At 42.3% G+C, this 12,539-nt stretch overlaps 1 protein-coding gene across 1 annotated transcript in view; it reads right to left on the reverse strand.

The window, feature by feature from the left end:
* Positions 1 to 1,315: 1,315 nt before the first annotated feature.
* The window catches only part of LOC109437586 (uncharacterized), a 68,193-nt gene continuing 56,969 nt past the window's right edge, over positions 1,316 to 12,539 (reverse strand). Inside the window, exon 7 of the mRNA XM_074315867.1 lies at positions 1,316 to 5,027. Coding sequence (XP_074171968.1) covers positions 4,000 to 5,027 — 1,028 coding nt within the window. The 3' untranslated portion in view covers positions 1,316 to 3,999. The remainder of the gene's footprint in view (positions 5,028 to 12,539) is intronic.

The raw sequence follows: 12,539 nt of genomic DNA on the forward strand, positions 1-12,539 counted from the left end.
TTACTCGGTTCCTGAGAGTTGCCTGGGAATAGACCACTGGGGTGCACAGACCCACCACAGCCACTATGACCTCGTTGGAAGCCATGGCCCCATGCCCCCCAGGAAACACCTCTCTCCTGCATTGTCATTGGACCAGTGCCTGCAACCAACACACAAGCGTAGTCTTCTAGGTAATGTAGTTCCTGTCCTCCATCCCACCAGGGGGATGGACCCTTCTCAATCCCCACCACAATAGCCAAACAGCACCTCACCTCCTAGGGTCACTGGGAAATAATACTCCACGGTTCCAAATATGACTTAGCCCAGACTTCTGTGGCCATGTTGGGCAAATCCCCATCCTGAGAGATCTCTAATGGGAGGCCCCTGTGCAGCCTTAGGCAAGCCTCTTCAACATCTCATCGACCCTCAGGAAAAACATATGATTAAAAAACATTATAAAATAAGTCCTGGGGATGTAATGCACAGCATGGTGGCTATGGTTAACAATATTATATTAGTTTGTTCATTACTTTTTTGTATGGGTGAAATCACAGGGTAAACGTAGAACAAATGAAGTAATGAGACAAAATGAAAACAATATAGTAGGTACAGACAACAGAATGGTGGTTACCAGAGGGGAAGGGGTTGTGGGGAGGGCGAATCGAGTAAAGGGGGTCAAATGTATGGTAACCAAAGAAAACCAGCTTGGTGGTAAGCACACAATAGAGTATACAGATACGGTATTATAAAGTTGTACATCTGAAATGTATATAATGTTATTAACTAATGTTACCTCAATAAGTAAACATTTTAAAAAGTATTAAGTATTAAGTAAAAATTTTTTTTAAAAGGTGACAAAAAGATATGACCTTACTTGCAATGTCTCTGTGTACTAATATTAAATTGTGCTCTAATTCAGTGGTTCCCAAACCAGTAGCATCAGCACCACCTGGGAATTTGTTAAAAATGCATGTACAAGGGCCCCACCCTATCATCAGTCCACGGCCTGAACCTGCAGTTCCCAAGAGAGTACTAAATACTGGGGAAGTGTGAAAGCTGAAATCACTGAGGCCCAAGGAGATATCCCTATGGAGGAGCACAAATAAAACATAATGAAGACATAATTTCACAATCACTTCTCCCTATATTCCATTGCCCAAAACTCATTTACATGGCCCAGTAAGGGAAGTTGGTGTTCACAAAGAGAAAATTGGATTGGAGACCATCTACTCAGCTTCTTGTACAACCCATCAGCTACCCCTTTTATATTCCTCCACATTCAGCATTATTACCTTTTGGGTAATAACCTAAAATCTCATGCCTCTATCTTAGTATTTCTGTTCCTAACCTAAGACAATTAAGATATAAAAGTTGCCACTCACTCTCAATATAATTATGGTTTTGCAACACAGTGGAAGGACTTATTCAAGGAGCTGATGAAAAACACTTGCCAACCGAGATTTCCATATATGACAAAACTGTCTTTCAAGAAAGATTTTGAAAGACTATTTCAAGCCAAAACAGGAAAATTTAATGGAATAGTAACACACATAAAATGAAATTCTAAGGTTATATTTAAGGACTTTGGAAAGTAAACCCAGATGCAGTATTTGTAATGATAGAAAGCATGGGGACCCAAGAGGGGAATTCATATGTAGATTGCTACAACTGCTCATTATTTGCATTAAGCACAATTAACATTTCCTTGTGGAGTTAGAAAGATGGCATTAACATGCATAGTGTCAACACACTATTGAGATAGGACATAAATCCCTTATGCTTCCTGCGAAGAAGAAAAATATTCATAACTCTGTGCTCTCCTGTTTTCAGTGTTTGTAAATTTTAGCTTAAACAATAACAAACAGAATCAGAGTATTACGCTTTTCAAATCAGAATGAAGAAAATCTGGATTGTAAACAATTAGTGTAAAGTTTTTTATTTTTAAGGACCAGAAAAAGAAGTGAGACAAAGAAATTCACAAAAGAGGACATATTTAAACACAAATATATCAACTATCAACTAATAAGTACAGAATAAACTAAATTAGCAGTTAGTACTTTTTGATGGCTCAAAACCCCCCTCACAAGGTATTTAATTTTCATCAATAAATTTCAAGCACAGGTTCTGAATTTCCATTCAAAGCACAACTAACATTCCATGGCATCCTCAGCCACCCCATCTCCACTGTGGGAAAGAAACCAGGGGGCAGAGAAGAATTTCCTGGCTTTGGCTGTGGGGAACCAAGACCTTATGCTGAAGGTCACCAGAGCCCATGACCAAGCTTCCTACGGCCTAAAATCAGCTTCCATGTCATTGGACCTGCAGTAGATTTTTATCAGCAAGTTGCATCAGCACATCTCCCAGTGAGGAAGGAATAGAATGGCACAAAGGGGTAACATGAGTAACAATAACTTTAACAATGGCTGACATTTAAGCATATCCACATACCCAACACCCTGACAGGCCTTTTGTAACACTGTCCTTTAACCTGGACAACAACCTGGTGTGGGTCAGTCAACACTCTCGTTTCATCAATAATGAAGCGGAGGCTTCCAATGGTTATTAGATCACAGTTTACAGGGGTCTGAGAAGCCAAAGGTCCCTGAGTTACTCTGAGTCATGGCCTCCGCTAAGTAGCACAGCTGAGAATGGTACCTGCAGTGATGCAGGTGTAACCACTGCCCTACATGGCCTCCTGCCCAGAGCCATCTAACTTGGGCAGGGCCAGGGCTCCTTCTGGGCCAGAGAAATAAGGCCATGGAAAACTCAACTGCCCATGTAACCATCATAGACGGAGTCCTACCTTTTCTGCATCCAAGAAAGGGAGGCCTCAGCTTCGCTCAGTCAACATACTTGCTAGGTGCTGGTTAAGGAATTGGAACCCAAAGATGTGTGTCACATTTCCCATTTCCGTGGATGCAAAATGCTTGGTCTTGAGGACTGAGGGGGAAAGAGTCATTCTCTGAGGCTCACCCCATCATTGCAATTATGCACATGTCTTGTTGGCTCTGCCTTCTCACATGTCCCAGGTCATGCTGTTCCCACCATGTCCGATGTTTACTCCAGACACACTGGCTTTCAGCTGTTTCAGCAACAGGCCAGGCTACTGCCTGCCTCAGGGTCTCAGCACGTACTGTTCCCTTTGCCAGGAATGCTCTTCTGCATTTTTTAACGTGGCTGATCCCTCGTGGGTCTGCATGATTCACCTGTTGTCTGCTCCTCCTCCCGTGCTTTCCACTTTAATATACATCTTCCCACTTTTACAGACAAGAGAAGCCTATGGGGAAAAAAAGAAGGAAAAAAAAACAAAACAGAAAAGAAGCCTGTGGAGAAGTGACATGACCAAGGTCACTCAGCTGCTAATGAGAACAGCTCAGAAGTGTTGGAATCCCAGTTGTCCCCAGAGTCCAAGCTCTCAGCCACCACACCAGTCTTCCCAATACACATTTGTTCTCCATGCCTGCTCTTCATTATGCCCCATGGAGGCCACAGGCACATTATTGTCCCAGTAGAATTCTAGACCACACCTCTGTGTTATCATGTGTGTTTCCCATTCTAGACAGCAAGGCCCATGTCTCAGTCTCATATTTCCATGACTCAGGACACTGTGTGGGTGATGGGGATGAAGGATGGGGTTCTCGTGACACTTGTCCATCGTACCAGCAAGAGCACAGCAGGCCCCGCTGAACACAGAAAATTAGATGGGGAGACATGGACCAGGAGGGCAGGAGATCCTTCAGCCACTGGAATGCACATCACTTCCACTTTGGGACAAACTGAGGCTCAGCTCTCTATGTGGGCCATGTGGTAGCAAAGAAGGTCCCTCTGTTGAGAAGGAAGTCATGTTTTGGGAGAAACTGGTCTCCAGGCACCACCATGGTAAAGGTACAGGTAAAGGTAACTCCACAGCCACAGCACAACCTGTGCAGGCAAGGGAGGATAGGATTTATCTGGGGCATGAACTCTTAGATGCCAAGGAACATTTTTTTCTCTGGCCAAATGATTCACTATAGTAGTTACTTAAAAAGGTCCATCCCCAGTGTGAGTTCTCTCGTGTTGACGGAGGCCTGTCTTCTGGTAAAAGGCCATCCCACATCTCTTACACTTGTAGGCTTTCACTCCACTGTGAATCTTTTGATGGGTAGTGAGGGTTGAGCTATAGCTATAGGTCTTCCCACACTCACTGCACTCATAAGGCTTCTCCCTGGAGTGACACCTCAGGTGTCGAATTACGGAAGAGCTGTCACAAAAGGCCTTCCCACATTCCCTGCACGCAAAGGGTTTTTCTCCAGTGTGGGTTCTATTATGCCGAATAAAATCAGAGTGGTGGGCGAAGGCCTTTCCACACTCACTGCACACATGGGGCTTCTCTCCGCTATGGATCCGCTGGTGCTCCGTGAGGTGTGACCTGCGGTTGAAGGCCTTCCCACACTCACTGCACTCATAGGGCTTCTCCCCCGTGTGGATCCGCTGGTGCTCTGTGAGGTGTGACCTGCGGCTGAAGGCCTTTCCACACTCAAGGCACTCAAAGGGCTTCTCCCTGATGTGACTGTTGTGATGTTCAGTGAGGTCTGCCTTCTTGAGAAAGGCCTTCTCATACTTTTTGCATTTATAGGATTTTACTCCAGAGTGAATCTGCTGATGTTGAAGAAAGAAGTGATTCTCGGCAAACTCTTTCCCACAGTCCTTGCATTTGCAGTTCTTCCCGCCATGAATCAAGGGGTCTTTCCTTGATCCCCATGATCCACACGCACCGATAGCATCTCCAGGAGAGACTCGCGCCAGGAAACCCTCTGAGCACAGACTGACACTTGTTCTCAACTCATCACACTCAGGGCTCATCTTTCCAGGAGGGGTTCCCTTGTGGGGGACTGTCCTTGCCCTCAAGTGCCTTCCCTGTTTTTCTGACAGTCCTCTTTGTTCCCTCACTTGCCCCAGTGTACAAACACTGGAGTCTTCCTGAGTCGGTGACCTGTGGAGTGAACATCCCTTGGATGAGGCTGGCTGAGAAGCAGGAGGCTGCGTGGTCTTGGTTTTCACTCTGTCACCTAAAGGGAATCCAATATACAAGAGAGGATGATTAATGGTGCCAACATAGAAGAAACAAAATCATCAAGCCAGAGGGAATGGAAGATGGAAACAGGGCTACTGATACCTGCTAGGTTTTCACAGTTCTGAAACTCAGTTGTTTTTTATTATTATTATTGGTCCTTGGATTCTTGGCACTTTCAAAGGGTCAACCTTGAGGAGAATGTGGGGCACAGCCAGAGGGGCCAGAGTAGAGTCCCTTTCCCATGGTCCAGGGGGAGAGAAATGATGAAACTGTGTGTGCTGTGTTTGTCGTAAGAAAGGACATCATGTAGTGCTACAGGAACACAAGGGGGCATCTAACCAAGCCCAGATGAGACAGAAAGATGTCAGGGGAGGATTTCTAGAAGAGGTGTCTTGAGATTTGAGGCCTAAAGAAGCAGGAGGAGTTACCAGATTTAGAGAGTGAGAGAGCACTGCGGCTGAAGGAGACAGCGCACAAAAGTGCAGTCTGGAGAATCCTGGATGCCTGGGGAACTGCAAGGATGAGAGGATGGCAGGGATGCAGACAGATACAGACAGGGTGCTCTTCACAGGGTTTGGATGCATAACAGTGAGGACAGCCATGACCACTCCCAGAATACAGCCTTTCTGAGGGTAAGCAGGACTAGGGGGGACATCTTAAGTCCACTGTGCATGAGGAACAGCTAGGTGACTAAAAAGCAGACAAGATCTAGTTAAAGATATTTGAAGGATTTACTTCAGGATACTAAAGAGAATCTACACAAATGGAGAAATAATACACTTGTCAGTTCTCCTCAAATCTATCCATAAATTCATTACCACTCCAGATAACAGGATTTTCCACGAAACTTGACAAGTTGATTCCAGAATTTACATGGAAGAGTAAGCATCGAGGATATCACTGGAAAAAGAAGAGTAAGGAGAGGGGAGTTGCCCTCCCAGGTATTAGGGTTATGATGAATTTAAAGACATCAAGCCTGGGGTATTGGAACAGATATAAGAAAAACTGGAAATTGAAAACAGAGCTGAGAGACAGACTCATGGACATATCAAGCTTTTATACATGGCAGAAGTGGCACAGCAGATCTGTGGGAAAAGAAGGGACAATACAACACAGGGAGCTAAAAAACTGGTTTCTCACAGGGGGAAAAGTTACTGCATTTCAACCTCACACCATACACAAAGTTAATTCTGGGTTCATTACAACTTAAACGGCAGAAGTCAAATTTTCAAACATTATAATAAACGATAGGAAATGAGTGTCTTTTTGATCTTGGTGCAGGGAAAGATTTCCTAGCAAGACATGAAAGGCAGTAATCATAAAACAAAGGATAAAAGCATCTGACTAAACAAATTATGAATTTCTTTTAATCAAAAGATACTTTAAAGAAAATAAAAAGACAAGCTAAATTCTAGCAGAATATAATGACAGCACATATAATGGGTAAAAGATCAGTATTAGGAATATACAAAAAAATCTGACAAGGCAATTGACATCATAGAAATGGTGGCATTGAGGTGAGCTTCTTGAGTTCTCCCCTGGAAGTTACCACAAATTGAACATCTGTAACCCATCAAAGGACTCTCTGCTCATCACACAGAACAGCTAACAGACTTGCATGAGGATTACTTGAAGGTGAGCAAACTGGGCGAGCAGGGGAAGAGGGAAGGGAGCAATTGGAGATGCGGCCCGCATCTGCAGCTGGAGATTGCAGCAGCCAGGCTCTGGGCTCTTTCCCTGCACCCCACAGTCCTGCCAAGAGATCAGCATACCCAGTGTTTGAGGCAGTAACCTCAGCTGAGATCTCCAGCTCAGACAGAAAGCAAACTCCATACCTAGGCCCCTCTCCTCCACTCTCCCACAAGCAATCTTAACCCTGCCATTCCAGAGTCTTAAACTGGTCCCTGAACTGAGGAGTAGTGTCAGATTATAGGGGCGCTGTAGCAATCAGGATCTGGAAAAAGCTGGTTTGCAGCTGTCACCTAGGGCAGAGGCTGGGCAGGGAGATGGGAAGACACCTGCCTTCCCATCCCCCACCCTTTCTGGGCTACTTGTGGCAGGGCAATTACAGCTGCAGAGACAGACAGACACAGACACAGACACAGACACACACACACACACACACACACACACACACACATGCAGGGGTCAGCAGAGGGTGGCAGAGGCAGCTCTGGGCTTTCAGCAGCTCAGAAATCTCGTGCCCTCCACCCCCCCACCCCCCACGGAAGAAGTGTCCTAAGACCCATGAGACTTGAACTGCATTGCCAGGGTCACTCTGGGTACCATGTGGCCGGCTCTGCCTCCACAAGATGCAGAGGAGTCTTTGTACAGCAGAGGACAACCTGTAGATAGCTTGGTGGGCTTAAGCCAAGACTGGCGCTGCTGTTTTTGCTTTAAAAACAATTTTTTTTAGTATTATCATTTTTAGCATATATATAAGTATATGCATATATATATACATATATACATATACATATATATGCATATATATGTATATGTATATATATATAATTTTTTTTAGTATTATTGTTTTTAGCATATATATGTATATGTATGTGTGTATATATATACACATATACGTATATATTTTCCCCTTTCTCTCTCCTTTTTTTTTTTTATTTTCCTTACCCTACTTTTCCTCCTTCTTTCCATTTTTCTGTACTGAGTGTTTTTTTTAGTGTTGCTGTATTTTATTTTATTTTATTTTGGTTTTTCGATATTTTTCTCTGTGTTGAGTGTTGGTTGTCGGTTGTTTTTACATGTGAGTGCATTTGTTTTTGTTTTGTTTTTTGGTGGTGTTGTGCTCATTGATTTGTTTTGCTCTGAAATCACCCTACACCAGGGCCCAGCCCAAGAGGCACAAGAACCAACACATCCAGAAGCCAACTCCAGACTAAACCAGAGTATTACCGGGTTTGACCTACAAGTGACACACCCAGAGGGAATTCTCTACAGCACAATAGCTCATAGGGGCTAAGCCTCATCTGAGGGGTCAACCCTCCCAGAGCAGCTCATATACTATGGGCAGAGCCAATTCTCACAGCTAGTCAGCCTAGGAGTCAATCCCACCTACTGACAAGCCAAAAGCAATTAAAGCTCAACTTTAACAGGAGAATACACACAACACAAGGGTCACCTCTGGACCACACGCACAGGAGAATAGGGACGCGGTGCAATTCAGATACACAGGACACATACCAGATAAGACCACCCAGCAAAGACTGAAACACCTACGGGATCTACCTAATACATCCAAGCAAACAAAGAGAGTCAGTCAGGATGAGGAAACAAAGAAACGTGTCCCAAATAAAAGAACAGAAGAAACCTCCAGAATTGGAACTAAATGAAATAGAGGTATCCAACCTATTAGAGAGAGAGAGAGAGTTCAGAACACTGATGATAAGAATGTTTAAGGAATTTAGTGACGACATTGTGGGGACAGAGTCCCAGAGAGCAGTTTCCAGGCTCTTGGCCTCAAGTGGAAAAGTGCTGGCTCGGGTAGTAAATGACCATCAACTGTGATTGGATGGTTGTCGGCTGTGACTGGTTGGCCGTTGGCTGTAGCCAGTTGGCCAGCTGGCTGCTGATGTAACTGCCATGGCTGTGCTGGTTGGTTGGCTGGTTTGCAGGCAGAGAAAAGCGGATGGCGGATTGCAGATCATGTGGATCCTGCTTCCTGTGTCTCCAACTCAGCCACCAGCAAGAATATAGTGGTATGACTCCCCTACCTATGGCTCCATGGGTGTTCCTTTTTGGCCTCACCATATCCTGCGTTCTTATGTGGGGAGCGGGAGCTGAGACCCCGCGTGACACCCAGTATGACAGACATAAAGAAGGATAGAGAAATCATAAAAAACAACCAGTTAGAAGTACAGAATACAATAACTGAAATAAAGAACACACCTGAAGGAATTACCAGCAGGTTAGATGAAGCAGAGGATCAAATCAGTGATTTAAAAGACAAGTTAGCACCCAAGTGGAACAACATAATAATAATAAAGGGATCGATCCAACAAGAGGACATAACCCTAGTAAACATCTATGCACCCAACGTAAGAGCACCTAAATGTATAAAACAGATATTGACTGACATAAAGACTGAGACAAACAGTAACACTATCACAGTAGGGGACTTCAACACACAACTGACAACAAGGGACAGGTCCTTCAGATGGAAAATCAACATGGAAACAGTGGCCTTAAACAACACATTGGACCAGTTGGATTTAACCTATATTTTTAGAGCATTTCACCCCAAAGCTGCAGAACATACAGTCTTCTCGAGTGCACATGGAACATTTTCCAAGACAGACCACATGTTAGGCCACAAAACAAGTCTCAATAAATTTTTAAGAAAACTGAAATCATATCAAGTGTCTTCTCTGTCCACAGTGCTATGAAATTGGAAATCAATTACAAGAAAAAAACTGGAAGACACACAAATACACGGAGGCTGAATAACATGTTACTAAATAATGAATGGGTCAACAATGAGATCAAGGAAGAAATCAAAAGATACCTCGAGACAAACGAAAATGAAACCACACGACCCAAAATCTATGGGATGCAGCAAAAGCAGTCCTAAGAGGGAAATTCATAGCAATGCACGCCTACCTAAAGAAATAAGAAAAATCTCAAATCAACAGTTTATCTTTACACTTAAGGGGTCTGGAGAAAGAACAGCAAAATAAGCCCAAAGGGAGTACAAGGAAGGAGATAATAAAGATCAGAGTGAAAATAAATGAAATAGAGACCAAAAAACCAATACAGAAGGTCAATGAAACCAAAAGCTGTTTTTTTTGAGAAGATAAACAAAATTGACAAACCTTTAGCCAGACTCATCAAAAAGAGAGAGGACCCAAATTAGTAAAATCAGAAATGAAAGAGGAGAAGTGACAATAGAGACCACATAAATAGAAAAAAAAAAATTACTATGAGCAACTATATGCCAATAAATTAGTCAATCTAGAAGAAATGGATAATTTTCTAGAAGCATACAACCATCCAAGGCTAACTCAAGAAGAAACAGAAAATCTGAATAGACTGATTACTACCAGGGAAATTGAATTTGTAATCAACAAGTGCCCAAACAAACCAAATGGCTTTACCAGTAAATTTTACAAAACATTCAAAAAAGCATTATCACCTATTCTCAAAGTATTCCAAAATATCCAGAAGAAGGGAAGGCTCCCAAACTCTTTTTTGAGGCCACTATCACCCTGATTCCCAAGTCAGACAAAGATATTACAAAAAAAGAAAACTACAGGCCAATATCCCTAATGAACATAGATGCAAAAATCCTCAACAAAATATTTGCAAACAGAATTCAGCAATACATTAAAAAGATCATACACCACGATCAAATGGGATTCATTCCTTGTATGCAAGGTTGGTTCAACATCCACAAATCAATTAATGTGATACACCACATTAATGAAATGAAAAATAAAAATCATATTATCATATCAATGGATGCAGAAGGAGCATTTGCCAAAATCCAACAGCCATTTCTGATAAAAACTCTTAAGAAAGTGGGAATAGAGGGATCATATCTCAACATAATAAAGGCCATATATGATAAACCCACAGCTGACATCATACTCAATGGGGAAAAGCTAAAACCACTCTCCTCAAGATCAGGAACAAGGCAAGGTTGCCCACATTCTCCACTTTTATTCAACATAGTTTTGGAAGTTCTAACCAAGCAATCAGACAAGAAAAAGAAATAAAAGTCATCCAAATTGGTAAAGTGGGAGTAAAGCTGTCATCATACGAAGATGACATGATACTATATAGAGAGAATCCCAAAGACTCCACCAAAAAACTATTAGAACTGATAAATTAATTTAGTAAAGTAGCAGGATACAACATTAATATTCAGAAATCAGTTGCATTTGTATACACCAATAATAAACTATCAGAAAGAGAAACTAAGGAAACAGTCCCATTTACAATTGCTTCAAAAACTATAAAATACTTAGGATTAAATTTAACCAAAGAAGTAAAAGACCTGTACTCAGAAAATTATAAGACACTGAAGAGATAAATTAAAGATACAAATAAATGGAAACACATACCATGCTCATGGATAGGAAGAATTAATATAGTTAAAATGTACATACTGCCTAAGGTAATATACAGATTCAATGCAATTCCTATCAAACTACCAAGGACATTTTTCACAGAAATAGAACATATAATCCTAAAATGTATATGGAACCATGAAAGACCCCGGATAGTCACAGCAATCTTGAGAAATAAGAACAGTGTGGGAGGTATCACGACACCTGACCAAATTATACTACAAGGCTATAGTAATTAAAACAGCATGGTACTGGCATAAAAACAGACACAGAGGTCAATGGAACAGATTAGAACAAATCCATGTATATACGGTCATTTAATCTATGACAATGGAAGCAATCTACGACAATGGAGGCATTCACCTTGGGGTAAAGACAATCTATTCAATAAATGGTGCTGGTAAACCTGGATAGACACATGCAAAAAAAATGAAGCTGGATCACCTCCTTACACCATATACAAGAATAAATTCAAAAGGGAATAAAGACTTAAATGTAAGATGAAACTATAAAACTCCTAGAAGAAAATATAGGGAGAAAGTTTGCAGACATTACCCTTAATAACATTTTTATTGATATATCCCCTCGTGCAAGAGAAGTAAGAGAAAAAATAAACATATGGGATTACAAAAGAGACCATCAATAAAACAAAAAGGCGTCCTGCTGAATGGGAGAAGATATTTGTCAATGATATATCTACCAAGGGGTTACTATCTTAAAAATTTATAAAAAACTCATTCAACTCAACACCAAAAGAACAAACAACCCAATGAAAAAATGGGCAGAGGATATGAAGAGACATTTTTCTAAAGAGGACATACAGATGGCAAACAGACATGAAAAAATGCTCAACCTCACTAATCATTAGAGAAATGCAAACAAAAACCACAATGAGATAACCACCTCACCCCAGTCAAAATGGCTATCATCAATAAAGGAACAAACAACAAGTGCTGGCGAAGATGTGGAGAAAACAGATCCCTCATGCACTGCTGGTGGGATTGCAGATTGGTGCAGCCACTATGGAAATCAGTATGGATGTATCTCAAAAAACTGGAAATGGAACTACCTTATGACCCAGCAATTCCACTCCTACGTATTTGTCCAGAGAAATACAAAACACTAATTTGAGGGCAGATGGGTCTCTCAGTTGGTTAGAGCATGAGCTCTGGGCAATGGGGCTGCCTGTTTGATTCCCTCATGGGCCAGCGAGCTGCACCCTCCACAACTAGAATGAAGTCAATGAGCTGCCGCTCAGCTCCCGGGTGGCCAGATAGCTCAGTTGGTTGGAGCACGGGCTCTCAACCACAAGGTTGCTGTTTCGACTCCTCGACTCCCACAAGGGATGGTGGGCTGCGCCCCCCGCAACTAAGATTGAACATGGCACCTTGAGCTGAGCTGCTGCTGAGCTCCTGGATGGC

This window comes from Rhinolophus sinicus, linkage group LG11 (genome assembly GCF_036562045.2).
Source record: "Rhinolophus sinicus isolate RSC01 linkage group LG11, ASM3656204v1, whole genome shotgun sequence".
Classification (NCBI taxonomy): domain Eukaryota; kingdom Metazoa; phylum Chordata; class Mammalia; order Chiroptera; family Rhinolophidae; genus Rhinolophus; species Rhinolophus sinicus.